Source organism: Notothenia coriiceps, unplaced genomic scaffold (assembly GCF_000735185.1).
Source record: "Notothenia coriiceps isolate Sejong01 unplaced genomic scaffold, NC01 NC01_scaffold00011249, whole genome shotgun sequence".
In the NCBI taxonomy this organism is placed as follows: domain Eukaryota; kingdom Metazoa; phylum Chordata; class Actinopteri; order Perciformes; family Nototheniidae; genus Notothenia; species Notothenia coriiceps.
In genome coordinates this window covers 66,630-81,663 of record NW_011343950.1, presented here as the reverse complement: position 1 = coordinate 81,663, position 15,034 = coordinate 66,630, and the positions used below count along the sequence as shown (strand labels likewise).

At 40.2% G+C, this 15,034-nt stretch overlaps 1 protein-coding gene across 1 annotated transcript in view; it reads right to left on the bottom strand.

The window, feature by feature from the left end:
• LOC104946648 (gamma-aminobutyric acid receptor subunit beta-3-like) overlaps positions 1-1,090 on the bottom strand; it is a 7,643-nt gene extending 6,553 nt beyond the window's left edge. Inside the window, exon 1 of the mRNA XM_010772524.1 lies at positions 1,085-1,090. Coding sequence (XP_010770826.1) covers positions 1,085-1,090 — 6 coding nt within the window. The remainder of the gene's footprint in view (positions 1-1,084) is intronic.
• Positions 1,091-15,034: the final 13,944 nt, after the last annotated feature.

Genomic DNA, 15,034 nt, shown 5'->3' with positions numbered 1-15,034 from the left:
GGGAGGGAAGGTTTATCGGGTAAATGGTTGAAGGGATGTTGGATGAAAGGGTGAAGGGATGTGGGCACTGTGGGGGAAACTTCTGTGTAGCAATGCAGGAGGACTCACCGACTCAAAGGAGACACGATGGAGAGCAGGAGCTTTGATGTCAAACACTGACGGGTTTATTTGGTGCTTCGGCCGGAGAATTCACAAAACAAGTCGAAGAGTCAGAGGTTCTGACTTCACGGTTGAGTTGCTACGTCAATTCTGAAGAACTCTCCCCCACACCCGTGTATTTAGCTAGTTCAGAGAGAATAATCAACATTGTGAATAACAAGATAGAATCATAACACCTCTATCAGCTGACGCCAACAGGCAGGAACAGGGAGACAAAACACTGAGAGCACAGCAGCCAAGGTCACAGGTGCCTGTGCTCAGTCAGGACAGTATGAACTGATACACTGGGTCAAAGTTATGGGTCTTGGAACATATTTCCCCAACAGGTACAAATGTGTTAGGGATGATATTTAAGGTTTTACATGAAGCCCCTAAGTATCAGAAGATGTCATTTGTTTTCCTGCAGACTCTGTGTACACAATAGGCTTTCCCGTTTCAAAATATATACAGAAGTGGCGTTAGATCAGTACAGGAACTCATTGAGGAGTTTACTCTGGTTTTACATGGGACACAAACAGCATCTCCTGGGTTACAATACAGTGTTTAGCACCTGTAATGCTCCTTGTTAAATGTTAAAGTGTCTGCAGACAGCCCTTAGTGTTTATTTGCATCAAGATTTGACCCTGATTGTAACGAGCTCTAATAGCCCTATTATTTCCTCAGAAATGTTCCAACATTATCCATGCCTGCAGGAATAATCACTGTCCTGGAGTGTTTGTAATATAAGAGAATCATTTATGCTGTCGGCCTCATGATACATTATACTCCTTTAAGTACAGGCCCCATTCCTTTATCATTATCTCGAAGTGGGTTCAAAGGGGTCATGCTATGATACAAATCCCATAATGTTTTTAACTTTAGAGTGTTAAGTACTGAATCATCTGAGTTAGTCAAATTCAAGGAAAGTTTGGGATTTTCGACTAACTTTCATGTCTGTACTTTAAAACCACATTACACACAGCTACCGCGGCTAATTAGCTTAAATATTACCCTTGTTTGTTTATCGTACAGGGGTGAGAGTGGTGGCAAAAATTATCAATTCAAATGTTCAGAAATACCCTTTTTCACATTTGCTCTCTTGCATAAGACGAGAAGGTTAATACCACCCTCACTTTACCTATTTTCTTTAAGTATTTAGACTGTTGCATTTTGACATATTAGTAATTAATGTTAATTGGGTTGAAGCCAAAGATAACGTTTATAACTAACTAAATAACTCCCATGTCTGTACAATGAAAACATGTACCACAGTACACAGCTTTCCACAGCCGATTAGCTTAAATGTAGCTTCAATATTAACCTTGTAATTAACAAACAGGGGTCACATTGGTGTCAAATATATCAACAAGAAATATAAGTATGTGAATTTCGAGTCAAACTTTGTGTGTGTGTGTGTGTGTGTGTGTGTGTGTGTGTGTGTGTGTGTGTGTGTGTGTGTGTGTGTGTGTGTGTGTGTGTGTGTGTGTGTGTGTGTGTGTGTGTGTGTGTGTGTGTGAGAGAGAGAGAGAGAGAGAGAGAGAGTGTGCGTACGTACGTGCGTGCGTACGTGCGTGCGTACGTGCGTGCGTTAACAGAAATTGCATTGTGTTACACAGATAATCTCAAGGCAACATTTCATCAGTTAATTTGCAAGTTGAACTNACGGTCACATGACTTCACATCACCACCGCTAAGCTAAAGGCGGCTAATGTCGGTGGTGATGTGAAGTCATGTGACCGTGCTGTAGTTCCTTTATAGCACAACATTAGCCGCCTTTAGCTTAGCGGTGGTGATGTGAAGTCATGTGACCGTGCTGTAGTTCCTTTATAGCACAACATTAGCCGCCTTTAGTTTAGCGGTGGTGACGTGAAGTCATGTGACCGTGCTGTAGTTCCTTTATAGCCCAACATTAGCGCTGTAGTTCCTTTATAGCACAACATTAGCCGTCTTTAGTTTAGCGGTGGTGACGTGAAGTCATGTGACCGTGCTGTAGTTCCTTTATAGCCCAACATTAGCCGCCTTTAGCTTAGCGGTGGTGACGTGAAGTCATGTGACCGTGCTGTAGTTCCTTTATAGCCCAACATTAGCCGCCTTTAGCTTAGCGGTGGTGACATGAAGACATGTGACAGTGCTGTGGTTCCTTTAAAGCCAACGTTATCTTTTTACACATGAAGTGGTGTTAATATGTGGAGATCATTCTGCTGAACAAAACCTGTAAGTATCGTAAACGTTTGTTTGACACAGAGATTATTCCCTGCAATAATCCAACATCACACAGAGAAATCCCAGGGAGATTCTACCTTAAGGGTCAGAAAAGGGTAGAAAAAAGCTCTTTCCTCTGTGGATATTCCTCATTCTGAACAATGCTCTGGAACATCAGTCTTTTCCCAGGACAGGCTGAATGTGTCTGTATTCATGAAGTGTTTGACAGAGAGGTATGATCAGCTGTTTGCATCTCCCCTCAGTGTGATTTAATGTCACTGTACTGAGGCAGATACTGTGACCTTGAGGAAGACATTATTCCTGCTCATAAAACAGACGCTTCATTGTTCTCAGGAGAAGCAATAAAAACACAGAAGCTCTCCTCAGAACGGAGGATTCAGACAATAAGAAGAGGAAATAATTCTCTTTTACTGGTTTCTGGGTCACTTTTTCTAAAATGAAATGAGTTTGTGACACCATTTGTGTCAAAAGACTGGGGTTAGGGTTAGAAAAACTGCTGCCACTTTTGTTCTGATTGGTCTAAAGTCTTAAAATCTTGTACAGACATACGTTGAGCAAGAATTTTACTTTTTAGATAAAATTAAAAAAAATACTTTCAGCAATAGAACATTTAAAATATGTCCTAAAATGAGCAAAAAGCGCTTGTAATGTATTGTGTTCATAAAATGACTTGCATATGACCGTTTCATTGGACGTTTGCACATCTTTGGTATGTAACGTGTTTTTAGGTCATACTATATTGTACTCTACAGTCTTTGAGCACAGGGGACAACTGCTTTTTCACAAATATAATGAAGTATACAGATTAAAACAGAAGGGCAAAAGTTCCAAATACCCTAACCCTAATGTGCAACCATCCAGGGTTGTATAATCTTTCCTCATTTAATTCCTGTAATGTCACCGAAAACATAAACCTGCATTCATGTTTAAAGGTCCCATGTCATGGCCATTTCTACTGATCATAATTCCATTGTTGAAGTCTACTAAAATAGATTTACATTGTGAAATTTTCCAAACTCACATTGGTTTCTCATACAGCATCTCTGTATAGTATGTGCATTCACTCTCTGTCCTAAACGGCTTGTTGGAGCTTGTTGGAGCTCGTGCCCCCCCCCCTCCCTGTGAGCACAGCGAAACCCAGGCCGAAACCAGCCTGAAACCAGCCCGAGCACACACACAGGGGCGCCGCCAGGGATTTTGGGCCCCATGAAAATATATCACATTGGCACAGGCCACTTTGTTTATAAATTACCTCGAGGGCCGTACCAAATGGTCTAGCGGTCCGTATACGGCCCGGGGGCCGGAGGTTCCCCACCCCTGCTTTAATATAATAACATTAGTATTAATATCATAACCAAAATGTCGGTGATTAACATTTTGTTTACCTAATACAGACTGATCACTCAACGCTTCAAACTTTCCATAAGCATGGAATGTAGCATAAAATAGCACCATAGACATTAATCTCATACATGTTCATCATAGCCCTTCCCGCTGACACTTTACCTCTGCCACATCATAGACTATATTCATCACATTAATGCACACAATGTCATACTCCTTTCTGCACATTTTCTGAGTGGAGAAGAACCGGGGGGTTTTGCTTTGTATGTCGGGGGCGGGATATTCATGTGATTGGTTGTTGGTCGCGTTGCTCGCAAAAATCCCCAAGCTCTCAGACACGCCCAGCTCCAAGATTTTCAAGATTTTTTCAAAGCTGCTGTGTGGACGTACCGTTAGAGCCTGGCTTTTTGAGTCGTTGAGACATGGTACAACACACGTACGTAGGCTAAGTAGCCTACTAGCGTCCCTCCTCACATGCTTTCACTCTCTGCAAGTGCGGTGCCGCACCGCGTTTGGAGGCAGGACCAAACCATTACATGTAAATAGAAGGGGTATAGAGGCTTTGGATAATTAACTTTTGGAAGAAAATAAGTTGAATGAATCGTAAGTTTAGTGAGTACTTTATCAATATAACGTTCTATTAATGTTAATTGTTGAGGATTGATGAAAGGTTACTTAAAAATTGTTTTCTTAATATTCTAAACATTTTGGGACCCCCGTCAGTCACGGGCCCTTAGAATCGTCCTAACTTTTCACCCCCTTACGGCGCGCCTGCACACACACCAGCAGCCTGGCTGGGAGTTTGTGTGTGTGCTCATACACAGACTCAGAGCCTCGCTGCGTCCCGCCGTCTCAGGCTGAGAAATCGGTGGAGCTGCAGCTGAGAAAAGATTGAGTGTGTGTGTGTGTGTGTGTGTGTGTGTGTGTGTGTGTGTGCGCGCGCGCGTGCGCGTGCGTCCGGCTCTGACGTAACGGCTCCGCGGATAGGTCTTTTTGGACCAATCCGCGGAGCCGTTACATTACGTTACGTCACTATACCCAAATACGCCACTGTACCCAGGAAGAAAAAGAGACATCTCTAACGAGGCGTTCTGGGGCAGCACAGACAGGTATTTTCTGTGTTAGAGTTTTACTCGCTACAGGGTGTACTTTGAGGGTTTGTAACTCTGCAGACCGTTTACATGCATAACAAGCTACATAACACACAAGAGGACGGGTGATAAACAGAAAAACATGACATGGGACCTTTAAGTTTAGTCTCACAATATTATCTCTTTCTTCTTTTCAGAGAAGGTGACGGAGATAAAAACCAACATCTTCGTCACAAGCTTCGGACCCGTCTCTGACACAGAAATGGTAAGAAGTTACACTCTCAACCTACACTTAGAATTTGTATTGAAATAAATCTGTTATGTGGTGGGAATAGTTTAACTAAATACAACCCTATCTGTTTTTTAAGGCCATTACGTCAAACACAATACAACTCTGTTGAAAAAATCTACATTTTGATGCTAAAAATCTATTCCCTGCATGTGTAGTAATACAATTGTGTATAAATGAGACTATCAAAAGTAGTTTATGTGCAATAATGTGTATATTAATGTATTTATTCTCTATAATTTCACTTAAAACCTTTATGTTCACTTTGCAGAGTTCTTAGCAAAATGTAAAAATTGTCCAGCATGAATAAACAGTCTTGCCTCAATTAGATAGGATACATCTTGCCTTAGTGTTTAAAAATCAAAATAAACATGTGGAAGGTGTAGTTCATTCTCTTATACGCTCGGTGTACACAAACAATTTGTTTAATCCCAAACACATTTTATCGCTGCTATTTCCCCGCAGGAATACACCATCGACGTGTTCTTCCGTCAGAGCTGGAAGGACGAGCGTCTCTGCTTTAAAGGCCCGATGGAGATGCTTCCTCTCAATAATCTGTTAGCCAGTAACATCTGGACTCCGGACACCTTCTTCCTCAACGGGAAGAAATCCATCGCTCACAACATGACGACCCCCAACAAGCTGCTGAGGCTGAAGGATGACGGCACGCTGCTCTACACCATGAGGTACCGCTGACCTCTGGCATGATGGCATGATCTGTTTCCTGTTTTATTTTGAAACGTTTTTCCCCTCGTGTCTATTTTCACTTCCTGTCCTTGTTATTTTCCCTCTCTTTCTTCTCCTGTTCTTGCTTCATTGGTTCCACCTGTTTCCCATTAGACCTGCAACCACCTGACCTCCTGTACACCTGCACTTTATCCCTTCATCAGTTCAGCTTCTATCTGCAGTCGAATAGTCCAAAAATCATCATCTATTCCTATCGTCTATTCCTTGACCTCTGTGTGAAACGTCACGGGGTTAAGGAATAGTGGATATTATACATATGTATTATACTCTTATAAGATGTATGTAGATAGTATAAGAAATGTGAAGAATATGACAGTTTAATGGTGGTGGTACTGGTACACACATATTGATAGATGTCTTGTAATGCACTATTGAGGAACCTGCGACCCAAGTTTTTCATTCATTGCATAACTACACCGTTGTGCATAATATGATATGTCAATAAACCTTAGAAAATCTTGAAATCTGAATGTGCAAAATAGTCATTATATACAGTCTTTAATTAACTATTAGTAGAGAATAACGAGTAATGAATATACTTTATAGGGTTCCTATTAATATCTAATAATAAAAATAATAAAATTCAATAACATGCTTTAACCACCAGGTGTCCCTTTCTATCAGCTGTGCACCGTTATGGTGTAAATACAGCCTATCTACCAATTGGATCAAATATAAAAGTCAGCCAAATTAGTGTTGATACTGCAAGGAGACGTATTGTGTGAAAATAAATGTAAGATGTTGTTTAATTGCTTATATATTTATGATCCACATCACGTTTTCAGTTTTGGCGGTAGTTCTCCTGTTTGTCTTCTCAGCAGGGCTCTATAAATAGAGAATTACGGCAGATATGTAATATTTGATGCAGCCGAACCGTGTATTACAATGCCGTTATGTGATGACTTTCAAAGAGAAAAAGCAAGCACACTCGGAATAAAGTATTATTATTATTTTTTTTTTTTAATTCTGATTTCGCATCACATAAACATCAGATCCCAGCGTTCATTGCGGCTAAACCATCCAATCATCGAGCTGAGGATCTTGCCTACGTCTGTTTCCGGTTTCGTTTATGACGGATGTATTTTGTTATACACACATTCCTTCACATTTACATTTGAATTTGTATTAAAGTATTTAGTGAGGCCTTCTAACATGTTTTTAAATAAATCTATGGTTGTAGTTGAAGAGTTTGTAAATTAACATGAACCGAAGCTGTTGCCTGGCAACGCAATCGCACAACGTCACGTCCGTTAATTCCACATCCACACGATGGATTAACATCGATTTAATACATTAATGTAGCCTTTGTTTCTGCTAAAAGAGGTGTCGACCAGCTGGGGCAACAAGAAAATCGGCGTAATCGAGTGTGACTATTACAAAATAAATCACTATTATATTAATATTGACAATAACAACCGACCGTCGGGGTAGCATTTGCTTGGCATTTTCGGGTATTTCTCCACTGGTTAACATGGGTTAACAATACCCTGTAACTGTCACGTTTGAAGGGACGAAATCGTGATATCTTCACGTCTCCCAGCATGGTAAATCGTCACATGTTCACGTCTTGCCGTGATACCGGGTTGCTTAGGATACACTCGAAAGGAAAGGAGATGATGCTCTATCACAATTCCTTGTGTCTTCAATATTGTGATGAGAGACGCAGATCATGTAAGTTAAAGGGCGTATTAAGTGTTTTAAAAGTTATGCTGTCACTTGTAATGGTGTTAATACATGTTGGACTTTCAACACTTTATTAAACCAAAAGGAGAAATGTAAACGTTACTCTTATTACTGTCATGTCATTTGAAGTCAATGACGTCAACATTTCACAGTGTTTACTGAGCTGCGTTGGGTTTCTTCAACTTTGTTTCAACATGTTTGGATGGTTATATGCACAGTGATAGATATGTAGCTCTGAAAAGTTATGCATATATTGAATATGAGTTTTATTAATCAGAATATTTTAATACAATCAGACTAATTGGGATTCATGTGGATTAATATGTGTCGACAGGAGGGTAAAGGAGGTTGTAAAAGACATAGATCCTGATTTATCTTTTGACAATTCGACCTTAATTCATGTTAATCAGGACTAACTCAGACTTCCTGTTGGAGGGTTTAATAACTTCCTATTCGAGGGTTGGTGGACCCAAATGCAGGTGACAGGAACTTAAAACAAAAATACTTTTAATTCATGCTTGGTTCAGACATCACAACAAGAGCTCGCAATATGCAACATACAAGAATCCGATGCAAAAGGGGAGAAAACCTTTCAAAATAAAACAGGAACCAATAAATTAAAACTAGCACCATGAAAATATTTGACTATATCTGACTAAAACAATGAATCATAGGAGTGAGGTTTGGAGACGTTGTGTGATCCAATTAGAGAAGAGTCATCCATCAGCCTGTAATAGTTCTTTAATGTTTGTCTAAGAGCCGTGCTGCTGAGATAAAGCCCGCTCTCACTACTCGACTCAGAGGGGGTTCCTCGCTCTGCAGGATGGAGGTCACATGGCCTCCACCTCACGTCACGATATTTCATTAATAACTATTAGAGATGCATGATTTACAGCTACAGAATAAATAAGGAGGCTACTGCAAACATGAGAAGAAAGAAGGAAAAGAAAACCTGGTCAAAATAACAACAAACATGCAGTGGTTTCAGACCTGAGATAATGCATTTTAAAACACTACAATGCTAAAGTTTATAAATCAGAAATTGGTCGAATACCACAAACCACATACACTGATAATTTGGCTGTGGTCTTCTTTTCCTGAAGTTATGTATTGGGCCAATTGATTAAAATAATTGGATTATAATTGAAATATTGGCTTTGGGAAACTTGTTAGCTAGCCAAATTGCTTTAATTGACTTAACACGCACTAAACGTAGACATACAGTAGAAGTAGAAGAAGAAGTGGAAGAGAACAAGAAGAAAGAACGACATATTGTCTGCAACTATTTTGTTTCTCCATTTAACAAACAACGTTTTTTCATGACGTTTTGTAGAAAAAATAAATTAACATTTGACGATTTTAGAATTTAACTCAAGTATTGTCAAAAAGACTTGGTAAGAATATTGAAATATCCATCTTTGCTCTCTAAATGTAAGCGTTTTCTTACACTCAGTAAGAAACGTTCATAACTGCCGGTTATGAACGTTAAAATACAAAAATGTGAAATGTGCTTATCAGAAGCATGCCTATCCGTTATTGTTAGGGTGAAAATCTATAACGTGCATCTCTAATAACTACATTTCTATATCAAAGAAGCCTTTTGTTTAACAGGAAAACAGCATGAAATATTCTGCATATCACTGCCCTATCTCTTCATATGTAGTGTCCATTGTTTAAATGGTAGCGAGAGCTGCTTTCGACAGGTGTGAAGTATACTGTTCACATTTTACGTTACTTGAAAGTCTCTAAAGGTCACCTATATTATGCAGAATCCACTTGTTCATGTCTTTATACATAAACATGTGTTTTAAAAAAAGAAAAGATTCTCTCTCTTTGTGTCCTGATCCATTTCTATAAAAACCTGTCTGACAATGAGCTGATCAGATCTTGGCCATCTTGTGATGTCATAACGATGTTTTGGCTTGTATAACCATTAGCCAATCACCAACCAAGGTAACCCCCCCCNNNNGGTCCCCACAAGTATAGTAATGCTAGGCCACACACACACACACACACACACACACACACACACACACACACACACACACACACACACACACACACACACACACACACACACACACACACAAAAGTAGATTTATAATCTATTTTTATGTATTTTTGGGATGCACTTCAAATTTCATTTTGTTTGTAAACGTGCTCCATTGATAACGTTTATAATAAAAAATTGTGATCAATATCAGAATCAGGTTTATTGCCACGTAGGTTTAAATGGTTTAAGTGAATTTGCTTTTGTGTATGGTGATGCAAAGATAAACAAAATATATGGAATAAAGTTGTAAGAGAAATATCAAGAATAGAATATTTCATATTTTAAATACGATTTAACATTTAAAAATAAAGACAAAGATTTACACCGAATATAATTTATTGCTAGGAGCTACTTTCTACTTTTTACAATTGAGAACGATTTTTTTCCCTCAACTTAATTTTAAACATTAAGTTAAGAGTTACTAAGCATCGATATACAAGCTTGTCATTATCTTCTTTAAACGATAAATGATCAAATTAAATAGAATAAATTATAATATTGTGTAACAAGAGCACTTTTACGTTTTGTACTTACGACAATTTACACTTTGCAGATAATTCCTCTGTACTTTTAAATGACTAGTTATGAGCATTGACTTTTCATTTGTTATAAATTACAGAAGAGTATTAGGGCAAGACATAAGAAAAAAATGCATCTCAAGAAAAGACTCAAGGAAAAGTAGAACTGAGTATAAGGTCCATAAAATAAAATAAATCAAAAGAGGTTACTTTTATTTTATTTAATGAGCGTTTTGAAAGAACGTCAACATGTGGAGAATACACTTTGTTCCAGAAACACACACGCAATAATGTTCCTCTCTAACGGCTCACAGTGTTTCAGATTTGCAGCAGTTTCAAATTCAGTGGATCCACTTTCCTTTCTGACGTGCACCCTCGTTCATTTCCTCCAACTTCCTTTGTTAATATTTGATTCAGAGGATTAATTGTCGTGGTGAGATGAAGACACAGGACTGACATGAAAGTGGTTTCTATCCTATAAAATATGTAGTTCGGTAAGAACTGTTATGGGTTTCTCTGAAAAAGCACCCAAACATCAGCACTAATAATGAGTGGAGTAGTATAAAACCTTTTGACTCTTTAAAGGCCCCCTATTATACTGTTTTCCAAAGTGCTGATTCTCTGTCTGTTACTTTAGATGAAAATAAGGAGCCCCTCCCCACGCCCCTCTGAGAGAGATTTGGTCAAAAAGAACACAATAGGCGCTTTCACACCGGAGTACTTTTGCCAGGAATAGTTCTGATAGTTCCTGTGATTTTGCATTCACAACAAAAAGATCTGGAACCAGAACTTTTTTTTGCTCTCTAGCAGGGACTAAAGGGGGTGAAAAGGTTCCAATTTCTGATTGGCTGGGCGAATTGCAAGACACGCCTAGTAAAACTCTGAAAAGTTTTTGTGAAGCCGCCATTTTATTTGCTCGCATTAGCATTATTAGCATTAGCCCAGCGCACCAACGGAGAGAGACTAACTTATGGATGCTAATAATGCTAATGCCAGCAAATACAATGGCGGCTTCACAAAACCTTTCCGAGTTTTACGGTGCGTGGTTTGGGTGGCAGTATACGCCGTGAAGTTGACTGAAGCCTGTCCCCAACTCCGGGGACTTCCGGCCGGGGACTTTGGGTGGCAGTATACGCCGTGAAGTTGTTTGCGGCCTGCCAGTAAACCCAAAGCAGAAGAAGAAGAAGAAGAAGAAGTGATGTCAGCAGCTCCCTCAGGGACTTACTCCGGTGTCAACGCTATTTACTACTTTAAATCCAGGAAAGAAAAGTTCCGGGAACAATTCTTAGGAAGAGTACTTGGTGTGAAAGCGCCTATTGGTGCTCTAGGAGGAGATTCAGCTGATAATGTGTGGGGGGGGTTACCTTGGTTGGTGATTGGCTNGTTTCTCAAACTTATCTACCCCCAGACCCGGCGGCAGACATACGTCTCTGGGCGGGCATTTGATTTACCGGAAATGTAAGTTTCGGGGTGGGCCCGCACTGGTAAATCAAATGCCCGCCCAGAGACGTATGTCTGCCGCCGGGTCTGGGGGTAGATAAGTTTGAGAAACCGGCTCGAGATACACTTTTTGTTATATTCCATGGAATGCTCTTTGTTAAGAGAACAACATCCGATAGCAATTTTGACACTTTGACAAAAGATCCATAAAAAAATTTCATCTGTGGAAGTTGTAGTACTGTAAAAAGCACGACCAATCGTTTTAGCCGGCCACTAGATGGCCTACGTGCCTGTTAGCCTACCATCTGTGCACAAACTTATCTCGTGCCCTCATTGGTAATGTGCGCGTTCGTATGTGTTGGAGGAGGAGCTATGTAAGGAAGTGGCAGATTTTTTCCGGCTGTGTATTTTCAAATTCTAGCGCACTCGAGCTGGTTTCTCCAAAATTACCTACCCCACCTTTAAGTTATAATTATAATCATAAAAATAATAATAATTTATGGATTAATTTCATTATGGTATTTGAGCTTGTTTCAGATATGCATGTTCATGTTCAGATCAAGCACTTTAAACATGCCTCTGATCCTCCTTTAACAGTCAGAACAGCAGAGGCTGTGCAGCTGGGGGCGGAGCTCTGATGCGCGAGTAGTGAAAACACTTCCGCGTAGTCTACTCTCGTGTATCCTCGCTCTCGTCTCCTCTGGAAGCCTCATCCCTCCCCCCTCCTCGACTCCTCCATGTGCATTTAAGAGATTGGGACGTCCTTCAACATGGGGTGTCTTGATCGATTTCCGGGTCAAGTCCCGAGGAGGGGAGGAGAGAGGAGGGACATTGAAATGAACCTATTTATCTGTGTTGTGTTGTGCTCTTCAATCAACCGTACCTGTGAACGCAACAGCTGCAATTCAATCGCTTAGAGATGTCCCGCCCCTTAGTCAATCGTAAAATGTGTTGGAGCGCTTTACCAATAGAAGTGTGAATACATAGTGACTTCATTATGTTTACGGAAGTAAATACATATGTCCAATGGAGGCCTTTTTCAGGCTGGAGGGGAGAGAAACTCCCTCTGGATGACAGGGATATTTGCCTTTGGAGACCATTTACATGCACTAAAACCAGAGCACACTACAGGAAAGAGAAAATCACTAAAAGCCTAATAGGGTCACTTAATGTTCTCCACATCATCTCAACTGTGATGCCTCAGATAAAGAACATTAACCATTCTTACACTAACTATATATTGTATCTAATAAACTATTATTGTCTTCATATAGCTGCACTGCCCCCCCGAGTGTGGTGTGTACCTGTCCTTCATCAACTTTTAAAAGATGCTCATCAAATGAACAGCATCGTTTCAGGTCAGGAATACTATTCACAGACTTATAGTGTCCCATATATCAGATGCTGATAGTGTGTGTGTGTGTGTGTGTGTGTGTGTGTGTGTGTGTGTGTGTGTGTGTGTGTGTGTGTGTGTGTGTGTGTGTGTGTGTGTGTGTGTGTGTGTGTGTGTGTGTGTGTGTGTGTGTGTGTGTGTGTGTAGTGTGTGTGTGTGTGTGTGTGTGTGTGTGTGTGATTGGAAAAGCAGCTGCTGGCTCCAGAGGAAGGGGCCTGTTGACTCAGGCCCTGCAGGGGCTGCCATGTTTTCCTAGGCTGTTTTGGGGGCTTGGCTGCTGAAGTACTTAGGGTGACAGAAACTCTCTGTGTTTCTGAACCGTGCAGCCCTTTATTTGAGCTGCTGTGGATCATCATTGCCAGAGAAAAGCTCTCTGAAGCGGAGAGCGGAGCCCCAACGCAGGATAAACACTAACCCCTCCAATCACTAACCCCTCCAATCACAATATGCCCCTCCCCAGCGCTGCTTATGTTGAAGAGGGATCACATTTAAATGTTGAACTATTAACATTTCAAAGCTTGATTAAATCATGTCGTACCGTAAGCACTTTTCCCCCCCTCCTCCTCTGGTCCAAGTCACAAACAGCTGCTGTTTGAAGGTGAAAGCGAGGAACATGATCAGAGGAGGAAATCTAATTGACATCACCAAGAGACACTGCGAGCCCTCTGAAGTTTATACAACTGCCCTGGGTAAACTCATTTTAGAGAGTGGGCCCTCGTCCAACGTATATATTATTCTAAGTTTCTTACTGCCATGAGACAGTGGCTCCTCTGTGCTTTCAGAGTCCTCCCCATTCACTGCCTCTGCTAGGAACTGACTCTGTGTCTTAACACTGCCCTGTGTCCCCGATCTGATATGTTGGTGTGGATGCATCCTTTGCTTCTCCCTAACATGAGCCTGTGGAGTTGGAACACTACAAATACACTTTATTGTCTATCTACTCATGGGGTTGGGTCATTTTAGAAGCATAAGCAATAGGATGGAGGAGTCTGAAGCTTTGCAGCGGCTGCTGTGTTTATCCGACATGGACGATTGAGGATTTATTCCAGCCTGGGTTTTCAATTCTTCAAAGCTGCTTTAAAGGGTTTCTAGAGCTCTCACAGTCCCAAACCTAGCATATTATGAACCATGTTCAGATATGTACAAATAACTCCTTTCATTAAGTCGGGGGTGTGACGTGGGAGGGTTGTAATTCCATTTCAATTACCTGTGAAAAAAATCTAATCAGAAACTGAATCTGAGTATCAGAATACAAAAGTAAAGTAAGTGATTCCTTCTTGTTACTTTTGGAAGACCTCAATATGAAATGCAATGCAGATAAATACAAAATGAAATAAATAACAATAAGATGTTTTTTACTTTATTAATGAACTAGAAAATGCATTTCCTGCAGAAAATGCGTGCGAATGCTGTAAACTGTGAACATCTATGGCTTAATTTAGCTGAAAATGCGGAAAAAGCTGAATATGTTATTAGCTGAATGGTAGCTGCTTTTAGCTACAGAAATGCAGAAAAAGCTTAATATTTAAAAGAAAAGGTTTTAAAAAAGGTATAAACAACAAGATGTATAGCCTTGATGTCCTGAAATAGCTGAATAATGTAATAGTTTAAAGGTTTCATCAGCTGAAAATAGGCTAAAGGAGTTAAATATCAGATGTAAGTAGTAGTGAATGAATTTGTATTAAGATGAGTGTGTGTGTGTGTGTGTGTGTGTGTGTGTGTGTGTGTGTGTGTGTGTGTGTGTGTGTTAATTGTTACAGCTCAAATGCATTGCAATGACTTCCATGTTAAAAAAATACTTTAAAAAGCTGAATATTTTAAAAAGTATAACTTATTTTGAAAAAGTTGAACATTTCCCATCATGTGCTGAAAAGGCTGAATATTTGATATTTGAATGGTTCCTGCAGCTGAAATTAGGCTGAAGGAGTTAAATAAAGATATTAAATGTAAGTAGTAGTGATTGAATGTTTACAAACACCTGTGTGTGTGTAAACCCAGAGATCAAAGGTTTCCATGGTGTCTGCCCTGATTGGATGATGTCACTCATGTGTGTGTGTGGCTCCAATCTGCCCAGCAACACCATGACAACCAACTGCAGCACTGAGTCCCATAAGA